This window comes from Desmodus rotundus, chromosome 6 (assembly GCF_022682495.2).
Source record: "Desmodus rotundus isolate HL8 chromosome 6, HLdesRot8A.1, whole genome shotgun sequence".
NCBI lineage: Eukaryota > Metazoa > Chordata > Mammalia > Chiroptera > Phyllostomidae > Desmodus > Desmodus rotundus.
Window position 1 is genome coordinate 75272409 of NC_071392.1, and position 26746 is coordinate 75299154.

At 38.5% G+C, this 26746-nt stretch overlaps 1 protein-coding gene across 5 annotated transcripts in view; it reads right to left on the reverse strand.

Moving 5' to 3' along the window:
• TNPO3 (transportin 3) overlaps positions 1-26746 on the reverse strand; it is an 85989-nt gene that overhangs the window by 37021 nt on the left and 22222 nt on the right. For all 5 annotated transcript variants that reach the window (XM_024554953.4, XM_045191081.3, XM_045191082.2 and 2 more), the window contains 8 exons: positions 18968-19168; positions 17913-17986; positions 16086-16242; positions 4913-5056; positions 3461-3636; positions 2813-2951; positions 959-1105; positions 118-225 (listed from right to left, as the gene is read on the reverse strand). In XM_024554953.4, the coding sequence (XP_024410721.2) occupies positions 118-225; positions 959-1105; positions 2813-2951; positions 3461-3636; positions 4913-5056; positions 16086-16242; positions 17913-17986; positions 18968-19168 (1146 nt within the window). The remainder of the gene's footprint in view (positions 1-117; positions 226-958; positions 1106-2812; positions 2952-3460; positions 3637-4912; positions 5057-16085; positions 16243-17912; positions 17987-18967; positions 19169-26746) is intronic.

Consider the following 26746-nt stretch of genomic DNA (forward strand, 5'->3'; position numbering starts at 1 on the left):
TATTGTTCTATTTAGGCATTGAGACTGAAGGAAGAAATGAAACATTTACAGAAGACTCGGAAGTGAACACAATTAGAGTGATCATTAAAACTGGGAAGAATTGCCAAAAGGGCTTACCTGAGCAAAACACTCCATAGACCCGATCAGGAAAATCAAGTCTTTCACCAGGTCTGATACCCTCATTCGGAACTCCCCAAAGTCATCAGTCTCCTCAGGAACCCCCTCCTGAAATATCAAATCAGATAACATTTGTTTTAAACTCAGTAAGGCTTTCCACTGACCACTACAAAATCGAGAAAAAAGAAAAGGCCATCAAGTAGTCCAGTCCCAATGCACAAAAGATAAATCACCAAAAAAACAAGGATATTTTACTTTAGAGTGTCCCAAACTTTTAAGGTATTTCAAGTCAACAAAACCTATCCTCTACCACCTGTACTATGAAAAACTCTTCTTCTACTACTTTTCTTTTTCATTTCCAAGCTACACCTTGCTCTATTTTTAGAAAAATTTGAAGTGGTAGAGGTGGGAAGTGACCTGGAAGAGGTGGTAATTTAAGAGTCTGTAAGCTAATTTAGACAAGGTCTAGCTGACCAGGAGTCAAACTAGCGACCTTTCACTTTGCAGGACATCGCCTAACCAACTGAGCCACACTGGTCAGGGTGTACCATTTTTTACTTTTATAGATAATGCTTTTTATATAAAATAGGGTTTTTTTTTCTTCTGCAGAGCTATTTAAAGTAAATTCCCAGAATTACTTACTCGGCAGATTTAATTTCTTTGTACGTAGGCCTAATAGTCTTCATTGTACTAGCATTGTCTTCTTCAGTTTAAGCTACAGAGTGACAAAAAACTCTAAGCTATATAGTGCAGATTCCATTAGCTTTATTTTCAAAAGTTCCTCTTCAAAATAGAAAAGAGGAAGAAATTAAGATTTAAGGAAGCAGAGAAGAGAACGTACATGGTCTGGTTCCAGCTGGCAGTGTCGAGCCAAGGCATGAAGCAGCCTCTGAATATAAGCTTTAAAGATGCCATGAATGACTTCGTCGTTGGTCTTGTACAAATGCTCCCCTAGTCGATACCAAAAGTTAAAGGAAATTTCTACTACCTGTTAAATTAGAGAAAGAGAAAAATGAATGGAATGAATTTTATTTTTACTAGGGCCATAAAGGAAACAAGGTGAACCTTCAAGTGATATGAGTGGAACCAATTAAGAAGCCACCTTTTTTCTAGTAGATTTAATATCCTCCTCCCAAATTACTTTCTTATGTTAGAACCAAAATTCCATTTAGGATGATTGGCTTCACATTCTCTGTTAACCCTGGGATAACATCTCCAACAGTGTGTTACATTCTGAATTTAGAGAAGGAGACAGAAAGGTGGAAGTCTCTTCAAATTATTTTTCCCAAATTATGAAATAACTTCATTTTATGCCTAAGATTAGAGCACCTTTAACCAGACAAACCATCTGCAAATCCCTGAACATACCAACCTCATGTCACTTTTATCCACTCAATTTCTTAAACGGGAGAAAAAGGGAAAAAAGACTTTATCCACAGCTTATCTTATGGCACTGTTTAAATGAGTGATGATCATTATGTAGTGCTATACTTCCTTCCCAAAATATCTTGAGTTTCATCCAAATCTAGTTATAGTCACGAAATCATATAAAAGAAATAAACATTATCATCTTCTTCTTTTTTTTAATCCTCACCTGAGAACATTTTTTTCATGCTTTTAGAGAGAGAAACATCGATGTGAGGGAGAAACATTCATTGGTTGCCTCCTGTACACGCCCCGACTGGGAACTGATCCAATAGCCTAGATGTGTGCCCAGACCAGGGATCAAACCTGCAACCTTTCAGTTACCAGATGATGCTCCAACCAACTGAGCCACACTGGCCAGGGAAATATTATCTTTTACATGATAATTTAAAAAAAGGACTATGGTGCCCTCCCTAAAAAGGGCCCTACATCATCATTTTCCCATCATGGATCCAAAATAGAGCTATCTAAAACAATACCCAGCCCCGGCCTGATTGGCTTAGTTGGTTGGAGTGTCATCTCGGACATCAAAAAGGCTGCGAGTTCAATCCCTGGTCAGAGCACAAACGTAGGTTGCAGGTTCAATCCCCAGCCAGGCAACCGATCGATGTTTTTCTCTAACATCTGTTTCTCTCTCTCTCAAATTAGTAAACATATCTTTGGGTGAGGATTAAAAAAATATAAAACAATATCCACCTTGGAGGTTCTCTCATTTCTTATACTTTTAAGAGAATGTAAAACTACTTCAATAAATGAAGAGATTTTAAAAAATCTAGCAAACTTTAGAGAGAGGAAGGGTGTCTTACACCAATTTTGGAATAAAGGAGACTCTTTAGGTCCTTTTAATCCCTTTCTCATTCCCATCTATAATTTGGGGACAAGTTTCAGATGTTAAGATTTGTAGAGATGCTGTTAAGATTTGGTGTGGGGATTTTTTTTGTTTTTTGTGTTTTTGTTTTTTAGCTGTAAAGCTCTAAGAATAACTGGAGATAGAGAGGGGCTCAGTAGAAAGACAGGAGGCTTCCTAACTGGCTCCCTGAGATGCATACACCAGTCAGCCCAGCTAACCAGATAAAAACTAGAAAAGGGTTCAAAGAGGAAACCCAAATATAATGATTTTTTTTAAAATCCAATACAGAGGCAACCCCCATGTCAATTAAACATAAGACTATAATTTCCCACAAATGTAAAGCTGGACGGGAGACAATGGACTATAGATAGTAGGCAACATAAAACTTGAATAATGGCTTTAGCATAGTATAAATACTACCTCATACTGAGGGTGTCCTGCACAGATAAGGAGCAGTTCCAGAGTTCGTAGGTCCCCAAGACCTTGGCCTGGAGTACAAACAATTTTTTCAAGAAAAGTTTCACATAGTTCAGTGAAAATACGGCAGTAATTCAGAACTCTGTAGATGAAAGAGGAATGAAAGCACCAAATCAGAAATCTTGGTATTTTATGTATATACTCACCAACAGTTAATCAAACAAAGAAAAAAATTCTCTGCCAAGGGACACGCAGTGATTATTTACTGTGTTGTACTCCTATCTCCATGACATCCACCATTCCTTACATCACATACTTTTATACTCACAAGCCATTTGAATGACTTCAAATTCTCAATTACTAAACATTTGAATAAAATTCTCATCAATCACACCTGATGCTTCAAATTCATCCCTAATTCTTAAGAGCCTTCCCCCCTTTTAAGTGTAAAAAATGACTACGTTCCACGATCACAACTTTTTTCTCTGTATCCAATTTGCCATTCTAGGTTCAGATGAGAAAGCACAGATGCAGAATGCAGTGTAGTTATTACACAGTCACAACGAATCAAAAAGAATAGATAAATAATGAAAAGTGACTAAAAAATGCCAGACTATACGTGAACCCAGTTCTACTGCCTTAAATACTCACTTGTCTAAATCTTCACGTGCCACAGCCATATGATAGGCAGTCTCCAACGTCAGGACTCCTTGAAACAGCTGCATGGCTAATGACAAGTTCGTCTCCACATTCTCAATGGCATAGAGGGCTGAGCACACACAGTCTGAAGCAGCTTCATGTAGGTTGGATGAGGTCTTATCTTGTTGCTAAGAAATAGTAGGAATAGGGAAGAAGTATGATCATTGAGCTGAAATCCAAGTAAAACATAAACAACTATAGCCTGTTTCTGAACATGTAATTTAAATGCCTAAAGCCTGATAGCCATGACCTTTGACGAGACAATATCCATCAATCTTCCCAGTGCTATTTCTATTTCCCTATCTGCCAAGCAAATCAGCCTTTCTGTACCCCAATCACAACCTTATGACTTCTAAAATCCATGTCTTTTCTTATCAGTCTCTCCAAATGGAATGTCATGTGTGTTCCCTGCCCTTTTTTAAAAAAAAAATTTTTATTTTTAGACAGAGGAAGGAAGAAACAGAGAAATTTCAATATCTTGTCCCACTTACTTACGCATTCATTGGTTGTTTCCTGTATGTGCCCTGTCTAGGGATTGAACCCACAACCTTGGAATATTGGGACGATGCCCCACCAACTGAGCTACCTGGACAGGGCTCCCTGTCCTATTTTAGTATCTGGGTATTTTTCCAACCTTTTCCTGACATTATAGTGCTATCTAAAATGAAAGGGTCCAGCGAGTATCAAAGACCCATACATAACACATCAATGTGACATTTCAGAATATCACAGTTAAAGAGGTTCTCGAAGCTTCTGGAGAGGAGAGAAGATAACTCAGAAAGTCACAAAAATCAGACAGTTATCCAGCTTCTCATTAGCAATAATGTCTGCCAGTACACAAGAGGCCTTGAAAATTCTGAAGGGAAAGAATGTTGAACTCTCTGCCCAGCTAAACCAAAGAAAGAATGAAAGCAAAATAAAAATATTTCTCAGGCATGCAAAAAACAGTTTACTTCCCACATATCCTTCTGAGGAAGGTATTTCAGGAGGCTCAAAAACCAGTTAATCCAATCCCGAAGCACAGTAAAAGTAAATAAATGAAATCTTTGTTAAAAACATAAATAAACAAAAATAAAGAACATTATTTTTATGTATTAGATAAAAGTGAACATTATTAGAAACAACTTTGTATTTCTAAAACAAGGAAAAAGAGACCAATGGTATTTTGTTACTTGAATTTTAATATGTAAGTAACTGACCTACACATAAAATTGCTTTCCTATTAAACCCAACTACATTCCACTCTGAATATTAAAATTAACACCTTACTTAGGTACTTGGCAACAAAGGGACACTGCTGCTTCCCTAGCATACACACAGAAATACAAAAACACTGCTATGTCACTGAATGTTAGTTACTGGGACTACGCAGCAGAAATACTTTGTGATGAAGCCATTACTTACCAAAACCTCAAAAAGGAGTGCTAATAACTTATTGTTAGCCATGAAGTTACTATCCAGAACACCTAAGTTAAACCAACTTCCCAAACAACGGAAGACCTTCATAAGCATTTTCTCATCTGTTCCTACTTTTTCTACACAGGTCATCTGAAAAGAAGGAAAAATAATAATGTCAATCTTTATATTTAAACCATTATTATAATTTTCATTATTACAGGCGTAATGATGAAAACAGTTAACAACTGGGGATGGGTGGGGCAGGAGGCTGTGGTGGGGTGAAAATGGAGACAACTGTACTTGAACAACAATAATAAAAAAAATTAAAAAGAAAATAGTAACAGCTAACGGAAGTTCTAAGTATAAGACTTTGTTCTTAAAACTCTTTAATTCCTTTGATCCCCACTAAAACTCTGTATGTAGGTACTATTATTATCTTTATTTTCTTAATTGGGAAGCTGAGATACAAAGAGGTTATACACTTGCCAAAGACAGATATGTTTTGTAAATAACTATGTTTCTTAGATCCCACTTCTGCATTAATTTGATCTTATCAGTAGAACTGTCTTTAAAGTAATACTCATCTATGGTTGATTTTACAGAATAAAAATAAGCTCGTCGTACTCCTGTATATTCCCACGTGAAAAGCTGGTGTGTTAGCTTTAGCACTTGAACACTCAAGCAAATATGCCACCCCACAGAAAGTGACAGTACTATGAATGTGATGGTTTATAAAAGATTTTTTAAAAAGTTAGACTAAAATTCACCATTGTTTCTCCTTACAAACTGGTTTTGTGAGGCATATTTTTCCAAAGAAAAGTGTAATGTAACTTTTCCTGGATAAAAAGTGTTTAAATCACAACTGTGAAATTACAGGAATTCTGATGATGATATTAAGGTGAAATAACCAGAACAAATAGAAGGCCCCATTTTAACAACTGACATGAAAAGGACTTTTTAATAGGAGAAACAACTTCATTTTGGAACTGTTTCTCGTGAAATAAGAGCTTTCCCCATCATTTAAGGAGCCTGATGGTTTAGAAGCCATAGAAAGAGGCAGCTGTAGAATCTGATCATCCAAGTACCCCAGGTGCTTTATTAAACTTAATCACAATACTGTCAAACTGCCATGATCTCACTAAGGAATTTCTTTTTCCTGATAGTTAAAAATAAAACCCTGAATACATTTTTAGTCTATCTACTGGATACGTTGTCTGCTTTCTTCATAAATGCAATACAATAAATAATAACCTAAAAGTGTTTAAAAACAACTTTTATAGCCAGTGGGTAAGAAACATGAAAATGGAGATAGAAAATATTAAAAAAAGTCAGAAACAAAGAATACATAACAGGATATCAACAGTAGAGTAGGCGAAACAGAGGATCAAATCAGTGTTTCAGAAGTAAAGAAGCAGAAAATACCCAATTAGAACAGCAAAAAGAAAAAAAGAATTCAAAAATATAAAGACAGTGTAAGGAACCACTGTGACAGCTTACAGGGTACCAACATTTGCATCATGCGAGTGCTGGAAGGAGAAGAGAGCCAAGAATTAAAAACCTATTTGAACTGTACTAAACTGAACTGGAATAAAAAATGACGATGGAAAACTTCCCTAACCTGGTGAAGGAAAAAGACATACAAGTCCAGGAAGCACAGAGTCGCAACAAGATGAACCCCAAAGAGGCTCACACCAAGACACATCATAATTAAAATGCCAAAGGTGAAAGATAAAGTGAGAATCTTAAAAGCAGCAAAAGAAAAGCAGTTAGTTACCTACAGTGGAGCTCCCATAAGACTGTCTCCTGATTTCTCAATAGAAATGTTGCAGGCCAGAAGGGACTGGAACAAAATATTCAAAGGGATGAAAAGCAAGGATAAACAACCAAGATTACTCTACCTACCAAAGCTCTCATTTCGAATCAAAGGACAGCCCCGGTTGCCAGGTACCTCAGTTGGTTAGCGCATCATCCCATTATATCAAGGTTGCAGATTTGATCCCAGGCCGGGGCACATTTAAAAAATAACCATAGAATAAATTCTGGACAAGATGAAGGCTTAGGTAGAAACACTATGCTTCCCTGTACAACCAAAAGAAGGATAACAACCAATTTAAAAACAATAAGCAATCTGCCCTGGCTGGTGTAGCTCAGTGGATTGAGTACCAGCCTGTGAACCAAAGGGTCACCGGTTCAATTCCCAGTCAGGGCACATGCCTGGGTTGTGGACCAGGTCCCCAGTAGGGGGCGTGCGAGAGGTAACCACACTTTGATGTTTCTCTCCCTCTCTTTCTCCCTGCCTTCCCCTCTCTCTAAAAATAAATAAATAAAATCTTTTTAAAAAACACAAAAAACACCAACACAATAAACAACCAGAAATGCATGGAACTCTGGCAACCAAGGAGTAAAAGAAACATTCATCCAGACCTGTAGGAGGGGTAGAGACAGGCAGCCGGCCTGAGAGGATTGGCGGCTAGGCAGTGGAACACTCAGGAGAGGCGTGGGCTCACTGACCGGGAAACTAAAGACTCAAAACCTCTAGCTATAAAATCCTGTGGAGGTTGCAAAGACAGGGAGAAACTCCCAGACTCACAGGAGAATTCCTTGGAGAGACCTATGGGATTCTAGAACATACACAAACTCACCCACCCGGGAATCAGCACCTGAAAGGGCACAATCCGCTTGTCGGAAGCAAAGCAAGTGATGGAAAGTGGGGCTAGAGTGGAGGGAGAGAGCGGCATTGTTTTCTCTCTGACCCCTACCCCATAGACAGTGTTACAACACAGCAGAGGGTTGCCCCACCCTGGTGAATAACTAAGGCTCTGCCCCTTACAACATAATAGGTGCACTAAGACAAAGATATATGGCCCAAATGAAAGAATAGATCAAAACTCCAGAAAAAGCACTAAGTGACAAGAAGATAGACACAGTTCAAAACACTGGTAATCAGAATGCTCATAGAAATTATTGAGTTCTGTCACAAAATGAAGGAAGAAATGAAGGCTATATGAAATGAAATAAAGGAAAATATACAGAGGACCAACAGTGAAGGGAAGGAAAGGAAACTGGGACTCAAATCAATGATTTGGAACAAAAGGAAGAAATAAACATCCAACTGAGGAGAGGCTTAGGAACCTCTAGGACAACTTCAAGCACCCTAACATCCGAATCATAAGGGTGCCAGAAGGAGAAGAGGAAGAGCAAGAAATTGAAAACTTATTTCAACAAATAATGAAGGAAAACTTCCTTAATCTGGCAAAGGAAATAGACTTCCAGAAAGTCTAGGAAGCCCAGAGAGTCCCAAAGAAATTGGACCCAAGGAGGAACACACCAAGGCACATCATAATTAAGTTGCCCAAGATTAAAGATATGGAAAGAATCTTAAAGGCAACAAGAGGAAAGGAGAGTTACCTACAAAGGAGTTCCCATAAGACTATCAGCTGATTTCTCAAAAGAAACCTTACAGGCAAGAAGGAGCTGACAGAAAAATTTGAAGTCGTGAAAGGCAAGGACGTACACCCAAGATTATTCTATCCAGCAAAGCTATTATTTAGAATGGAAGGGCAGATAAAATGCTTCCCAGATAAGGAGTTCATCATCACCAAGCCCTTATTATACGAAATGTTAAAGGGACTTATCTACAAAATAGATGAAGATCAAAAATTATGAACAGTAAAATGACAACAAACTTATAACTATCAACAACCAAACCTAAAAAACAAAAACTAAAACTAAGCAAACAGCCCTGGCTGGCATGGTTCAGTGGATTGAGTGCCAGACTGAGAAGAAAGGGGTTGCTGGTTCAGTTCCCAGTCAGGGCACATGCCTGGGTTGTGGGCCGGGTCCCCAGTAGGGGGAGCATGAGAAGCAACCACACACTGATGTTTCTCTCCCTCTTTCTCCTTCCCCTCTCTCTAAAAAGAAATAAATAAAATTAAAAAATAAAAACCTAAGCAAACAACTAGAACAGGAACAGAATCACAGAAATGGAGATCATGAGGGTTATCAGTGGGAAGGGGGAGAGAGAGGATGGGAGAAGGGGGGGGAGGTACTGGGAGTAAGAAGCATAATTGGTAGGCATAAAACAGACAGGGGGAGGTTAACAATAGTATAGAAAATGGAGAAGCCAAAGAACTTATATGTATGACCAATGGACATGAACTAAGGGCGGGGGGATGATGGAGGGTGCAGGGCAGAGGGGGAATAAAGGGGAGAAAAAAACTGGGACAACTGTAATACATAATCAATAAAATATACTTAAAAAAAGAGTCAACCATAAACACATAAATAAGTGGAACAAATCAATGTTTCTCTCTAAAATCAATTAAAATAAATAAATAAAAGGACAGATAAAGAGAGGGATAGAGAAAGATATTTCATGAAAATGGAAACAGGAAAAAAACTGGGTAGCAATACTTATACCAGAGAAAATAGACTTTAAAACAAAGGCTGTAACAAGAGACAATGAAGGACCTAGTAATTCCACTTCTGGGTATTTATCTGAAGAAACCCAGAATATTAAATCAAAAAAACATATGCAGCCCTGGCTGGTGTGGCTCAGTGGACTGAGTGCTGGCCTGCAAACTCAAGGGTCACAGGTTTGATTCCCAGTCAGGCCACATGCCTGGGTTGTAGGCTAGGTCCCTAGTAGGGAGCGCATGAGAGGCAACCACACATTGGTGTTTCTCTCCCTCTTTCTCATCCCTTCCTCTCTCTCTAACAACAAATAATTTTTTTTAATCTTGAAAAAAAAAAGATATATGCATCCATATGTTCACTATAGCATTATTTTCAATAGCTAAGATATGGAAATGACCTAAGTGTCCATCAATAGATAAATGAATAAATAAGAAATGGTGCATATATAAAATACGACATGACTCAGCCATGGGGGAAAAAAAGGGGGGTACAAGGGGACTAAATGGTAATGGAAAAATAATACAATAAAGGGTAAATAAAAATAAATAAAATGGCTTAAAATTAAAAAAAAAAAAAGAATGAAACCTTGCCATCTGCAAAACATGGGTAGACCTAGAGTGTATTGCGCTGAGTGATATAAGTCAGACAGAGAAAGATAAATGCCTTTTGATTTCACATATATGTGGAATCTAAAAAACAAAGTAAACACGCAGACCAGAAAGAGACTCACAGATACAGAGAATATTTTGAAGGTTGCCAGATGGGAGAGGGGTTGGGAGACAAGTAAAAAAGGAAAGGGATTAAGAAGTACAGATTGGTAGTTACAGAACAGTCATGGGGATGTAAAATACAACATAGGGAATATAGTCAATAATATTGTATGTTAGATGGGTATTAGATTTATCAGGGTGATCACTTTGTAAGTTATATACATTTCTAATCACTGGGTTGTAGACCTGAAACTAATATAATTTTGTATATCAACTGCAATTGAAAAAAAATATATACTAGAAAAGAAGAATGGATCCATTTGAATAGATTGGAAAAGTAAAATTTTAGTAAAAAAGTTGGATGGAACAGGACCATTAAAGAGAATGTGGGGGCAACTGAATTAAAAGGTTTTAAGAGGACTCTGGTACCTGATACTATAGCCAAACAACTATTTTTTTTTTTTAGCAATTTTGTACTAATTTTATCCTCTGGTTCGGTAACATGACAAGCTACATGACAGAATTACAGACCTTCTTATTAGATACCACACGGATATACTTTTCAGATTCCATCACAACAAATCAAGCAATCACCTGTGCCAATTATGAGGAAGTGCTAAGTCAGGCACGTGCTTAGAGCCCAAGTGGCTGCTGCACTTGACCACTGTGGCAGTAATGAGCATTAAGGACAGCAGTGTTGACTGGATTCTTCTGACTTCACTTGAGCGCTTACAAAAAGAAAATGACGAGCTTAGGTTCACTGACCCTCTCAGCTCAAGTCACAGTCTGAGAACCAGAGAGCTTCTATAACAGATGTAAATGAAGCTCTTATTTTTTGGTAGTTATAGGACTGAAACTCATACACAAAATTTAATTGTGTGACTTGCTGGTTACAAACAACAGTTAAATTTATAATCCCACAAAGTTTCTCATATGAAAGTTAGGGACTGTTAAAGAATGGGATTGTGAAGTGTGGAAAGCAGACATCTGGTTGGACCCTAATGAAACTGACCATCTTAAAGCCCCAGGCCACTCTGACTCTCCCTTACCAGGGGAAGAAGCCTGCCTTCCAGGGTCTGAGGAGACTAGCCTTCCTCAGCGTGAAAGCCCTGTAACAACAGATACACTGAAAGGGGAGGCCCATTCTCTTTAGGACCTACCACAACCAGCCCCTGTGCCACCCATAACTAGAGTCATACCTCAGCATGTTCCAAGGGGACAGGTACACACAGGAGGAAATAACTCACATACCAAGAGAATTGTAAAACTTTGCTAATACATAACTGAAGAAACCTGGGGAACATATGTGGGAGATTTTCTAAGAGTGTTAAACCAAGGGAGGCTGGTACCAGACTAAACAGAAGTCATTCATATGAGTAAACTTCCTACAGATTCCAGGTTTCGTGAGTACATGGAGCCTCTGGGAAACACCAATAGGAAAATCATAGTGTAAATATCTAGGATTCTGGAGAAAATTTATGTCTTCTGCAGGTAACCATTTTCCTTTTAGAAGCAGTTTCTGGCTTTGCTACTCAGCCCAGGTGGAGACTGAACATCTAACAAAGGGACATCAGGTGATTGCGTGGTCTGAGCTTCCCATCACGAACGGAGTCTGTCTGAACTACTTAGCCATAAGACTGAGCCTGAGTAGCAGCAATCTGTCATCAAATGGACATGGTTTATAAGACACTAAGTTAAGAAACGTCTGGAAGGTAGCCCTGGCCTGTGTGGCTCAGTTAGTTGGAACACTGTCCTATAAACCAAAAGGTAATGGATTCGATTTCCCAGTCAGGGCACATGCCTAGGTTGAGAAGGCAACCAATCAGTGTTTCTCTCCCATCCATGTTTCTCTCCGTCTCTCTCACCCTTCCTTCCCCTCTTACTAAAATCAGTGACCGTATCCTAAGGTGAGGATAAAAAAAAGAAAGGAAGGAAGGAAGGTCTGGAAGATACAAGCTATATGAGCAGGTGGCTCAGATTCTCTCGACACCAGCTCTTCTTACATTGATTTACCTGCCTCAATCCATGTCTATGGCTTCCTGGGGTGTTCCTTACAGCCAGATAACTGAAGCAGAAAACTCGAGCCTGGATTACAGATGGGTCTGCACAGTATGCCTGGACCACCTGCAGGTGGACAGCTACAGCATTACAGGCCCACTCAAGTGCCTTAGTGAAGGAGTGCTGTTGAGACAAACCCCCCTACTGGGCAGAACTTGCAGATTTTCTACTTGTTTGTTATACCACCGCATAGGAGTTTAAATGTATGTAGAAGAGCGCATATGGAAGCTGCTTGTCAAATGAGAAGGCCATGGTTGGTTACAGATTTAGTGCTACTCAGCACCAAATTTAATCTCTTAGACTACTCTGTAACAATGGATCTAGGATCTTTCAATATCTTTTTTCCTGTGCCACGTAGCAGTAACTTTTTTTCAAAAGGACATTGGAGAAAAACTGCCAAAGGAAAGGGGTCCCGCTTCCTGGTTCCAGTGTGCTCACTCGGTAGCCTTCTGCAGGATGAGCATCTCCTCCGTAGACTCCTAGCATCTCTGGTGCGGGGCTCTTGCAGTGCACTGGCCAGCAGTTTTCCCCAGGCTCCCTCTCCCCATCCTCTACCAACGGTTTTCTAACGAAGTGCTTCTGGCTCCTAAGGAATGTACAGTAATTCCTCATTTAATGCTGTTGATGGGTTCTTAGAACTACAGAACAATGTATGACAAAAAAAATTTTTACCTTTGGCTAATTGATATAAATAAGAGTTAACTTCCTAGAGCATCTCATCAGTTTTACAGGAAAATGTTGTTGAACGAAACAACATTGCTTAAGGACCTGCTACACGTCTCCACCACTAGATTCAGTGCGCACAGCTCCTCCAGCGTCCACAGTACACAGCAGCCAGCAGCCTCCCCTGGTATTCCCACACGCAGGTGCTTTTGGGGCAGAGTGCCTCTGCTGAGACATTTCCCCTGAACAGCTTTTCTGGGCTTCCTGGAAAGCACCTCTCCAGCAAGTTTAAGGGGACAGATTTTCAGCAGCATGCAGCACAATGGCTTCTCTCCCAGGGCTATGCCCTCTCCAGCACGGGCTGGGTCTCAGCCCTGAAAGGGGGATGACCTCTCCGTTCCTTAGAAAGTCTATCTCAGCCTTGGGGTTAATGACTTTTCTCTATTCATTTTATTGTTTCTGTTTATAGTCTTTAGAGCTCTCTTTATCTCTTACTAGACAATCCCTCATTACTGTAACCTGCTGTTAAAATTAATCAATCTTTACAATAAACATTCCCACCTATCACTGTGTAGTTTCTTTCTACCAACTGGACTCAGACTGATTTTAAATGGAACCAAAGACTCTAGCTTGACACAAGGAGGTAGCAAGATAAGTGTGTCATTTTTTTAAAAAAAAATATTTTATTTATTTTTAGAGAGAGGGGAAGGGAGGAGAAAGAGAAACATCGACTGGTTGTTGCTCACACACCCCCAGCAGGGGACCTGGCTGGAATCCCAGGTATGTGCCTTGACGGAATCGAACAGCAACCTTTCAGTCTGTGGGATGACATCCAATCCAATGAGCCATACCAATCAGTGCAGTATGTCATCTTTTTGTATTAGGAAGAAAAAAGAGTTCTTCAGTGGCCAAAGTTATGACATTTTATGCATCAAAAGAATGATTTCAGTGGAGACCCTGAAATCAATGAAAATCCATGAGCCCAGGCCTCCGGTCAAGATGGAGGCATAGGAAAACGTGCTTTGCTTCCTCCCGTAACCACAAAAAGAATTACAACTAGACCTCAAAACAAATAACACCTACAACTGTCAGAAAATCGAGCTGTATGAGAGTCCCGACAACCAAGCATTTAAGCAAGTCGAATTCATCCAGACGGGTAGGAGAGGCGGAGACATGGTGTGGCCCAGAGATCCGCTGTGCCACAGGGAGGCGGCGGGAGCAGAAGGGGCGGTCCCACTTTTGCATGTGGTGGATAAAAACTGGAAGGATACCTTGGGAGTGAGCAATCCCAACCCCAGGCCAGACCACACAGCCCAGGGTTCCAGCACCAGGAAGATAAATCCCCATAACTTCTGGCTATTAAAACTAGTGAGGGTTTGGGTGGCAGAAGAAACTGCACTATTTTCAGGAGCTCAGCTTAAAGGGCCCGCATGGTCTTAAAACATATGCAGACCCACCCCCCCCTTGGATTCAGTAGCAGGACAACAGCTGGAAGGGTGCTGGTCACACAGGGTGAGTGCCGGGCAAACCTCCAGAAGCCAAGCAGCGGCACTGTCCCCTCTTCGAGCCCTCCCCCCACACAGAGCCACAAAGTGGTAAAGTGGGTTGTCCTGCCCTGCCAAGTACCTAAGATTCTACCCCACGCAATTTACAGGTGCCTTTTCTATAATAGGCCACACTACTAAGACAGGGAGTCAAAGCAGCTCTTCCTAATACACAGAAACAAACACAGGGAAGCTGCCAAAATAAGGAGACATAGAAATATGGCCCAAATGAAAGAATAGAACAGAACCCCAGAAAAAGAACTGAACGAAACAGAGATAAACAACCTATCAAATGCAGAGTTCAAAACACTAATGTGCAAGGAGCTCAGTGGGTATTTCAACAGCATTAAAATGATCCAATTGAATATAAAAGTTACGCTAATTGAAATAAAGAAAAATTTGCAGGGAACCAACAGAGGAGGGGATGAAGCTGGGATTCAGATCAACTATTTGGAACATAAGGAAGAAATAAGCATTCAATCAGAACAGCAAGAAGAAAAAAGAATTAAAAAAACAAGAATAGTATAAGGTGCCTCTGGGACATCTCCAAATATATGAATACCTGAATCATAAGAGATGATAGAAGGAGAAGAGGAAGAGCAAGATATTGAAAACTTATTTGAAAAAATAATGAAAGAAAACTTCCCTAATTTGGCAAAGGAAATATACATAAAAGTCCAGGAAGCAGAGAGTACCAATCTAGTTGGACCCAAAGAGGACCACACCAAGACACACCATAATTAAAATGCCAAAGGTTAAAGATAAAGAATCTTAAAAGCAGCAAAAGGAAAGCAGATAAGTACCTACAAAGGAGTTCCCACAAGACTGTCAGCTGATTTCTCAAAAGAAACTTTGTAGGCCAGAAGGGACTGGCAAGAAGTATTCAAAGTAATGAAAAGCAAGGACCTACAACCTAGATTACTATATCCAGCAAAACTATCATTTACAATGGAAGGGCAGATAAAGTGCTTCCCAGCAAGGTAAAGCTAAAGGAGTTCATAATCACCAAGCCATTATTACATGAAATGTTAAAGGGACTTACTTAAGAAAAAGAAGATCAAAACTATGAACACTAAAATGGCAACAAATTCACAACTATCGACAACTGAATCTAAAAGACCAAACTAAACAAACAAGTAGGACAGGAACAGAATCACAGAAATGGAGATCATTTGGAGAGTTATTTGGTGGGAGGGGGGAGGACGAAAAAGGGGAGAAAGGTGCAGGGATTAGGAAGCATAATTAGTAGATATAAAATAGACAGGGGAATGTGAAGAATAGAATAGGAAATGAAGAAGCCAAAGAACTTATATGCACAACCATTGGACATGAACTAAGAGGGGGGACTGCTGGAGGGAAGGTGGGATACCAGGCAGAGGGGGTCAAAGGGAAAAAATTGGGACAACTGTAATAGCATAATCAATAAAATATATTAGAAAAACAAAGAAAAGAAAAAATCCTTGAGTCCATAATACTTCATAAAGAGAAAACCAGGAAAAACAACAAAACAGTAACCTCTGAGATGGCTTTAAAACAAACCCTTATTTTGAAAATATAAAATTAAAAAAGAATTAAGACATCTTGACTTTCTCACAGAAACTCAGAAGACTGCCAACTAATATGTAGTAGAATGAATTATACAACTAAAAAATATTATTTGCAAGCTACAATGAAATTAGCAAGGCAAAGAAATTTTGCAAAGAAAGCCATTTCACAATTATGAAACTGAATTACAAATAACCACCATGGCTTCTGCCCCTAGGCAGTTAGTATTTGAAACCTACTCACCAACAGAGATACCACAGTACTAGAGTAGAAGGCCAAATCTTCTATAATTTCTGTGCGCCGGTTAGCTCCAATTCGTAAGGAACGACTGTGTACTTCTTCAGGCAACACTGTAAGGATCTCCAGCAGAAAAGGCAGAGAAGTTACATCATTGCTATATCTAGAAAAGAAAAGGAGAAACATAAGTTATGTCTTAAGAATCAGAAAAAATACAATTACATAAGCTAACAATAGCCATCAGAATAACCTATGACAACAAAAGCAGCATTCTCACTATTTAAAAGAAAAAAATCGATAAATTTTTAAAGGGTAGCTAAAAATCAACATTTTAACTTGCATAATCTTTGACCCAGCAATTCCACTTCCAGAAATTTACTTCTTAGAAAAATCTCATAGGAACATAGAGAGATGTCCACTGCAGTAATTTTTTATAATAGCAAAAATACTGGGAAACCATAAAGGTCCTTCATAATGAAACAGGATTAAAATGAGTACAGATAATTATACAATGGAACACGTATTGCCATTATAATGAGATACCCATCTATGTCTAACAGGAAAAGAACCACAATGTATTAAGTAGACAAAGTATATGAAACGTATTACATACAAGTGAATAAACACATTTATAAGCATATGTATATTAAACCATGTATGTACACTCTCACGATGTTGCTCAGTTGGTTGGAGCATCATCTCATACACCAAAGGGTTATAGGTTCGATCCCTGGTCAGGGTGTGTGTGGGAAGCAACCAATCAATGTTTCCCTCTCACTATCTCTCTCTCCCTTCCTCTCTCTCTAAAGTCAATGAACATATTCTCAGGGGAGGATTAAAATAAAAATAAAATAAAATATGTATGCACTTATTCATTTTAAAATGCTTAAAGGAAAGTCTAGAAGGATCTATAGCCAATCATTAGTAGTTACTATGAAATATAGGAATAAGGAGAAAGGAAGGTGTTTGTTTACTTTTTACTTTGAAATAAAAAATAAACTACCCATATAAGGTCTTCAATGACATACTATGGTTAGAGGTAAATGACAACCACTTTGTTAAAAAAATAATTTCCTAACTAAATGCCAAAATGCCAACAAGTATTAAGATTATCTTGCCAAGACCATAAGGAAATGCTTTATTTAAAGTAGCAGGCTCCAAGTATCTAAAAATAATATAATATTGTCCCTTTGATAGACATGAAACACACCCCAATTAGAAAGAACATATACTCATAACAATTTACAATTAAATATCATGTCAAACATTCTCTAATATTTTTATAGAATCGCTGATATACCAGAGGGAGCAATTGATGAGGCAATGAAAGACTTTGCTGCAGTTAATTTAAGTGATATGTGTGTGCATATAAATTATAAGGGTGTCTTTTTCTTTTTTTTTTTTTAAGATTTTATTTATTTACTTTTAGAGAGAAGTCAAGGAAAGGACAAACAGAGGGAGAGAAACACCAATGTGCGAGAGATACATCAATCGGTTGCCTCTTGCACACCACCAAACACAGACCCAGCTCACAACCCAGGCATGTGCCCTGGCCGGAATGAAATAGGCAACCTTTCGGTTCACAGGCCAGCGCTCAATCCACAGAGTCACAGCAGCCAGGGCTATGAGGATATTTTATGTTCCAGATGACATATTTCTGTCTTATTTAAATTTTAAATGATTTTCTTTTACCTAACAAAGGTTAATAATAAATAATTCCATGTTAAGAGTCTGGGGAAACAGTTCAAATGTCTAGCTACTGCTAACAAATTTCTCTGTGTAGGTTAACAGTTAATCTCAAATGCTAGCACACAGTCAATGCAAATCACTTACTTTTCCACCAACGTTTGTACACATCCCTTCCAGGAAGGCATCTGTAGGGCAAGGTCTGCTATTGCTAAAGCCAGCTGAATAAGGAGAAAAATTAAATAAATGAATAGAACAGGGGAACAGAAACAGGGTTACCATCAATATGAATTGAAAAGCAAAGAAACTAAATTTCTTCCAAACAATATGACAGACTGCACGCCCCTATCTCCTCTGACACCCACAACTATCTGAATCATATGAACTCTTACAGGCTAGCTATAAATCGCTGGGATTTAAAAGGTAACCTTTGAAAATGAAAAACAAAAAACAACAAAAAGAAGAAAAAACAGGCTACAGATTTTCCTCAGAATATATCAATACTTACTTGTGTTTGGCAATACCGCAAAACTTCACAGACGGATAAATAACGCTTTGCCAAAAAGCCAAAGCTACTGACCAAACCATCCCACTGACTCACTCAAGCAATGGACGGCCATTTCCGTCCTCTTTCCATTTCTAATACTGAAGCCTTATGCAAAAGCCTCCTTCCTCTTCAAGGGCACTTCTGCGCCAGGCAGAGAACACATGTGGGTGTGTATTCACTGAAGCTTCCAGTTTCCCTTGCTAACATTATTTCTGTGTCTAGGGAGGAAAGGCCAAATGCTCTAGTTCACTGTTTCATCCATGACACTTTCATTAGCCCATCAGTCCAGAAAAGATGTTTTTTAAAGGTAACTAGGCAGACCTCTGGCCCAGAAGAGTGCAGTGTTTTTATCATCTGCAATTTTAATGGAGGGGGGTGTATGTGTTTGTGGGGTACGTGTGTCGTGCACCCGGCTGCCTATGAAAACCTATATCACCTCCCCCACTTCCACTATTTTAGTTTGAAATCAAATGAACTCTAAGATTAATACAAAAGATTTAAATTTTCACTTTCTATCCACTTATATGAATACAGCAATGAATACGTAATAAAGTTGTTAACATTACTTCACATGGCCTGGCAATGTCGAGCAAAATTAACTTGATATCCAAGTGGTCTTTTAACAAATTTCCCTAATGAGAAGCATAGGATTTACCTGTGTTACTATGACAGGTGACAAGTCTTTCAAGTTCTGGATATGGGTTAGTAATGAGTCCCGTAAAGAGGCATGAGAGTCTGTGGGGAGCTCATAAAATGAGGTCTGAATCTTCATTTTCATGGTCTGTGCAGCAAAATAGCATGATTCTACATCCTGTCGGATCTGTAACAATTGATCTGAAATTTCCCATGCATGAACCTGAAAGCAGATCAAACAAAATGACTTAAAAACTACTTTTCTAAATTTTAGTATCATATAACTCAATACATATAAACATATTCAGACTAAAGCATAATGAAAGAAAAATCTGACAAGCTAAATTACCCAAAAATTTAGCCAATACTTCAAATTCTACATTTATAGGCCTTGCTCAACAAAAATATTACCTGAATTCTTCTTATTCTAGGAAGTTATGAGAGTTATGCACTGAATCAATAAATCTAAACCTGCTTATTAGAATTATTCATTGTGTAGGAGAAAGAGTATGAAGAAAAATGTCACAAAAGTTTCCACTAAAACTAAAATGTCACTGTATAACTTTCCAACCCTAATCTATAGGTTGGATGTTTCTTCTCTTTCCCACTTAAAAATAAATAAGCTTTGTTCACTCTGAGAATTGAGTCTGGAAACTATTTTAATATATCAATAAACAGGAGACTGTATTTCATACTAGTCTCAATAGGCCTATATTTCAATCTTTAGTTCCTGAATAAAACCTCAGAAAAACTATCTCACCCCAAGTGAATATCTCACATAATTATTTTTTATGTATTTCTATTTGGCAAAGTGCCATATATGCTATTAAAATCATTTTCACAAGAGAAAATAAATTTATCTACAGAAATAATAGAACAAAAGCATAGAATGTGGTCTCTAATAGCTAATCACAGTTAGAAAAGGGAGTCAGTCCTATTTTAAAAAATAACTTTGAGAATAAATCAAGCCATATACAACAGGCAAGTAACAACTGATAAATTCTAAAGCATCTACACCAATTCTACATCAAACTACCTCTGTATGGGAGAAGGCTAAAATGGACTAGCAACCATGGCCTGAAAAAAATTTTCAATCTCAATTCAAGAACAGAGCCAAGTGTGAAGAGATCACACAGATTTCCCTCGTCCATTTTTTATGAAGACAGGGCACTTCAGGAATAATGCATTAGTGAATCTTCAAGATCTTTCCAAAGATAAACAGGAAATCAAGGAAGAGAAAAAGATAAAATAAATGTCCTATATAAGTTCCCAAAGTAAATTAAAAATACAGACCTTAAAATTCACAACAGATTTCTTGATATAAAACTTAGCTTTAAATCAGTAAGTTGGTGGAATATACTGCAAGCATGAAACATTAACTTTTTTCTAAATAAAATGTCTTATTACCTTTTTTGGGATTTGTACCCCAGTATAACAGAAAAAATCTTCTAGCCACATAGATTTTTATTTTTCCCCCCAAGACTTTATTTATTTATTTTTAGAGAGAAGAGAAGGGAGAGAGAAAAGGAGGGAAAGAAACATTAATGCGAGAGAGAAACATCAATGAGTTACTTCTCTATGCACCCAGGCCAGGGACCAAACCCACAAGCTAGGCATGTGCCCTGACCCAGAATGGATCTGGAGACCTTCCGATTTGTGGGACGATACCCCCAGCTGAGCCGCACCAAGCACATCAGAGCTCAACCACACAGTTTTTAGTTATTCATTGTTCAACCAGTAACCCAATCACATCTGTTACTTAACAGGCCATCAAAATATATTTTGCTCAAACTGATACAATTTTTAAAGATTTTATTTATTTATTTATATTTAAGGAGAGAGGAAAGGAGGGAGAAAGAGAGGGAGAGAAACATAGATCAGTTGCCTCTCACATGCCCCCAACTAGGTCAGCCTGCAAACCAGGCATGTGCTCTGACTGGGATTGAATCAGCAACCTTTTACTTTGCAGGATGAGGCCCAACAACTGAGCCACACAGGTCAGGGCTCAAACTGATATTTTAAATAATAATACCAAAAGATTCTATGAAGCCTTGGAATCTCCATAAATTCCCTCATAAAAACAGAGCCAATTTCTGCTCTAGATGGAGGTACTGGCAGACATGGCTCACCTTTTTGTAAAACCACATCAAAATTACAACTAAAATACAGAACAACCATTGCTTGGAACCATCAGAAATCAAGTAGAATGGAAGTCTGATAATTACTGAATTAAAGAAACCACATTCATTCAACTGAGCTACAGACCTGGCAAGCTGGTGCCATATCTGTGACTTCATCAATCTGGCTAACACTGTTTGACCCGCCCCACCCAGCTTATGGGCCTACCCAAGCTGCTTTTCCATATGAATGGCTGGTCTTGGTTCATGCTTCATAACTTCCTAAATCCTATCAAACAAGCAATAGCTGGCATCTGTGAGCCCCTGGCCTGGCACTAGCAGCATCCAGCCTACATTCACTGCTTGGCTTCACTGGGAATCTCCACAAACAAGGAGCACAAGTAGCAGTCCTCTGACTGCTTTATAGCTGGGACAAGACACAGGTGGGTGGCTGAACTTGGCCTGCACCACTTGGGAAACCCCAGGGCCAGCACACCCAGTGGACAGCTACAGACCATGTTGGAGCACCACCACCCTGCCCCTGCCCTTAATCCTTCATGGATGGTGGAAGTTGGTCATCAGTGGTCACAGTCAGTCCTTGCAGGTGAGTGGCCTAGGTATATCCTTCCCATTGATCTGCCAACAGCAACCAAGGCTCAACTACAAAAGGAGTGTGTACTCAGCCCACATGAAGAACGCACCTCAAGTACCCAGCTTGGTGACAGGGGAGGCTGTGCCACTGGATCCTACAGGACACTGACTACATTAGGCCACGCTACCAAGACACGGAGTCGAAGCAGCTCTACCTAATACATAGAAATAAACACAGACAGGCTTCCAAAATGAGGAGACAAAGAAACATGGCCCAAATGAAGGAACAGATCCAAACTCCAGAAAAAGAGCTAAACGAAATGGAGATAAGCCTATCAGATGCAGAGTTCAAAACACTGGTTTTAAGGATGCTCGAGGAACTTAGCAAGGACCTTAGCAGCATAAAAAAGATCCAATCAGAAACACTAATTGAAATAAGGACAATTTACAGGGAAACAATAGAGTGGATGAAGCTGAGAATCAAATCAATGATTTGGAACATAAGGAAGAAAAAAACTGATCAGAACAACAAGAAGAAAAAAGAACCCCAAAATATGAGGATAGTATAGGCAGCCCTGGGACAATTTCGAGAGGCCCAACATTCGTATCACAGGGGTACCAGAAGGAGAAGAGAAAGAGCAAGAAATTGGAAATCTACTTGAAAAAATAATGAAAGAAAACTTCCCTAATTTGGTAAAGGAAATACACATACAAAGTCCAGGAAGCACAAGTCCCAAAGACGGATGCAAAGAGGCCCACTCCAAGACACAACATAATTAAAATGCCAAAGGTTAACGATAAGGAGAGAATCTTAAAAAGCAGCAAGAGAAAAGCAGGTAATTACCTATAAAGGAATGCCCACAAAACCATTAGCTGATTTCTCAAAAGAAACTTTGCAGGCTAGAAGGGACTGGCAAGGCATAAGTCATGAAAAGCAGAGACCCAGAGCCAAGACTGCTTTACCCAGCAAAGCTTCATTTAGAATTGAAGGGCAGATAAATGGCTTCCCAGACAAGAAAAAACTAAGGAATTCATCATCACCAAATGATTATTATATGAAATGTTAACAGGAATGACTTAAGAAAAAGGTTAAAGAAAAATAAAGAAGATCAAAACTATGAACAATAAAATGGCAAAAATACGTATTTATCAACAATTGAATCTAAAAAACAAACTACACACATAAGAAAAACAGAGACAGAATTATGGAGACAGAGAGCATTTTGATGGTTGCCACATGGGAGGCAGGTGTGGGGGAATGGGTAAAGAGGTGAGGGGACTAAGAAGTACAAACAGGTAGCAACAGAATAGCCATGGGCGTGTAAAGTACATTACAGGAAATGGAGTAGCCAACGAACTTATACACATGACCAATGGTATGGGGATTGCCTAAGGGAGTAGGGGGTGCTGGGTGGAAAGGGTGCATTGGGGAAAAATCAGGACAACTGTAATAGCATAATCAATAAAATATAACCTTTTTTAAAAAGAGCAATTAAACAGGAAAACCAAAGCACTGTGGACATTTATAACAAAACTAGGTGTTATCCAGTTATCTCCAAGGACTGGAGATAACTATTTACCTCCAAATTCTAAGTGGTTGGGGACAAACCAGAAACATCTGTAAGACTTGTATAGTTTCAGCTTCAGTAAAAGTAGAAGTGGAAGGAACAGGCTAGCTAATGGATCTTAGAGCAGACGAACAGCAAAAGAGCCGACAGGTATTCACTAGAAAGCACAGGGAACCCATTTGAGGACCGTATTTGAAAATGGAAGAGGTTTTAGTGAGTAGAAAAGGTGCATGGAAGAGGACTATATTAGGTCTCAGGAGAAGGAAGTCGAGCCTCTACAGACTCTTGAAACTGAAGAGCTGCAACAGGGCTCCAAACTGAGGAGAAAGTGGTATGAACAGAATCAAAAGTATACAGGACAAATACAGTAGAGGCAAAGAGGAAAAAGGAGAAGGTAACAAAGCTCAGGAAATCTTAGCAATAAACCACCATATTTGTAAATATTACCTGAAAACAACAGATAAGGAAACTCTTTGAATTTGGAAATACTATCCTTAACTATGCCTTCTAAAAGTTCAGGAAAACTAATTTCACAAAAAAAATAATGCTATATATATGGGGAACACAAGAAAATAATGAACAGAATGACATCCCTACAAGAAACGTAGGCCAGAAAAACATTTTAAAATCTAGTCAAAAGTCCAAAGGACATAAAAGCCAACCTGAAAGAGCTCCCTATGGCCACAGCTAAAAAACCTGGAGTAACAAAACTGATAGTGTTAGATGATAACTAAAAAAAAAAAAAAAAAAAAAAAAAAATCCGTGAGTTCATACTGGTGTGAATTAACAAGTGAGTAAATAACTTTTGAGAAGTTATTTATAGGATATAAGACACCTTTTCTACAGAAGAATGATAGTTAATGTAGAAGGAATGAGAAAAACAGAAAATCACCATTAGAATATTTCAGGTAATAATTGCTACTGGCAAGATTCACATATAAATAATAGAATTAGCAGGTGAAACTTTAATCTCATACATCAATGTTTCTTTCCCTCTCTTTCTCCCTCCCTTCCCCTCTCTCTAAAAAAAAAAACAGTAATAGATAAATAAAATCCTTAAAAAAGAGAGAGAGACCAGGAAATCTCTGGAAAGTTATGGAAAGCAAGAGGAACCCAGCTAAGTTTAGCCTTTCAGTCATTCCCCCCCCCCCCCAGTGGCATGCAAATGAAGCCACCTTCGAACCTCCAGACCAGCCCTGCCACCAAATGTATACCTCGTGGTGTAAATTATCTTCCACAGAGCCATGCTTGAATTTGCGAGCTACAAAGTGATGTGGCACAGTGAAATGGCTTTTGTTCTAAGTCACTGTTATGAGGTAATTTGTTTACAGCGGTAGATCATGGGAACAGAGAAGGACCATCGATAGTGCATGCACCCTGAGAACGGATCCCACCATGGTAACAGGTCCAAATCAATCTGTGTCTCATCAAGCCTCTGGATCCAGCTAGCAATTGGCAGGAAATATAGCAGAGAGTAGAACTGGATCATTAACTATACAATCACCAAAATCCAGACTGTAGGGACTCTCAACATGTCAAATGGCCCAGGTTCCTCAACAGATTAATAATCTACAGAGAGAGAGAAACTCCAGATTAAAAGCCACCCGAAAGACATTTTAAAATCAAACAGCAAGACCAAAGTACAATGTTGAAGGATAGCCACTTGGGTGATAAAACCATAAAGATAAACAAAAAAGGGATTAATATGAAAGGAAAGAGGTTACTTTTAGGGAGAGGGAGTGGTTATGTCAAACCAAGCACAAGGAAGACTTCTAGAGTGGCCGGGGAAGGTTTACTTCTTGACTTGGGTGCTGGCTCCAAGGACACTGTCTACAGTAATTCACCAAGTTATACATTTGTTTTGTATTGTTTTCTGTATCTGTTTAAAAACAGAATAGAACAAAACAAACAAAAAACCCCAATATTGCCTATTAAATTGTACTTGTATTGAAGCCTTTCTTCCTTGTGAAAAATTCATTGACTGTGCTGTGCTGTATGAACTTTAATCTGAGTGGCTGAAACTAGCAAAAAATATTAATTGTATCATTCTGGGTTATATATATTTCTGACTTAAATATTTCTATCTCCTTAAAAGGAGAGATCTCAAAAATGAAGGGCAAAACCAAAAGACAAAAAAAAACCCAAAATACAATTTCCTTCTGGAAAACTGGAGGTAGGAATGCAAAGATTTATTTTTTCAAGCACCTTTAATATGTTTGAATATTTTTTAACATATATATTGGAATTGACTTTAAAAATAAAGATGTATTTATAGTCCTAATATGAAAAGATCTCCAAAATACAAGGTCCAGCAGAAGTAACGCCTGCTTAAATATGGTTGGTAGGCAGTAATACAGATGTAATAATTTATAGTTTTAATTTGAACATTTCTCCTAAAATGTCATATGGTTGTGCTTGAGTGCAATATTGTTATGTTACAGAATTACATGCTTATGATTTTGTAATAAAAGATGGGCGTTATTTCTGCCGGACCCTGTATATAATTAAAAAACAAAGATACAGATCTTGAAAGATCCTTTTTGTAAATATTTGAATTATATTACTTATTTTTTAGAAAAGTGTAGTGAAGTTTTTTTTTAACACACAGGAGTTAGTTTTATGCCCTATATGCTCCCCAAACAACCTGAAACTATCACTCTCATAGCATTTATCGGGTGTATCAACTTTGATTATAACACACTAGCTGGCATTACACCAAATTTTACAACCCAAAACAAGTACAAAGATGAATAAAGAAGAACTTGTTTAGCCCTGGCTGGTGGCTCAGTGGATTGAACACTGGCCTGCAAACCAAAGAGTTACCAGTTCGATCCCCAGTCAGGGCACACACCTGGGTTGCGGTCTAGGTCCCCGGTGGGGGCATGCAGGAGGCGCCACACATTGGTGTTTCTCTCCCTCTCTTTCTCCCTCCCTTCTCCTCTGTATAAAAATAAATAAATAAAATCTTTAAAAATAATAAAATTTAAAATAAATTTTAAAAAATAACTTGTTTGAAGACATCAAAACTACCAAGACAGCGAGGACATGAGGCCACAGGTTCCAGAGATAGGGAATAGAGAGCAGACAGTTCAGCCCAATATTTGAGTCCACTTTTCCTCTCAAGGCATTTACCTATTTGAAAGTGGAAGACAAAAGGCTAAGAAGCTAAAGATCCTTGGGCATAAGACTGGGATGATGAAAACAAGTTTAGGGCTCACCAAGGAAGAGGAGCCCAGGTAAACACTCCACAGTTTCAGTTGGGACTCAACGAAGGAAATAGGAACTATACCTCAAAAAGACTGAAACATCTCCAGGATAGACCAGATGCCAGACCACAAAACAAGTCTTAATAAACATAAAGAGAGTGAAATCACAGAAATTATCTTTTTTGAATTACAATGAAATTAATAGAAGAAAACCTGGAAAATTCATGAGTATGTAAAAATTAAATACATTCTAAAGCATCCAATGGGTTAAAAAAGAAATCAGAAAATATCTTAAGACAAATGAAAATGGAAACACAAT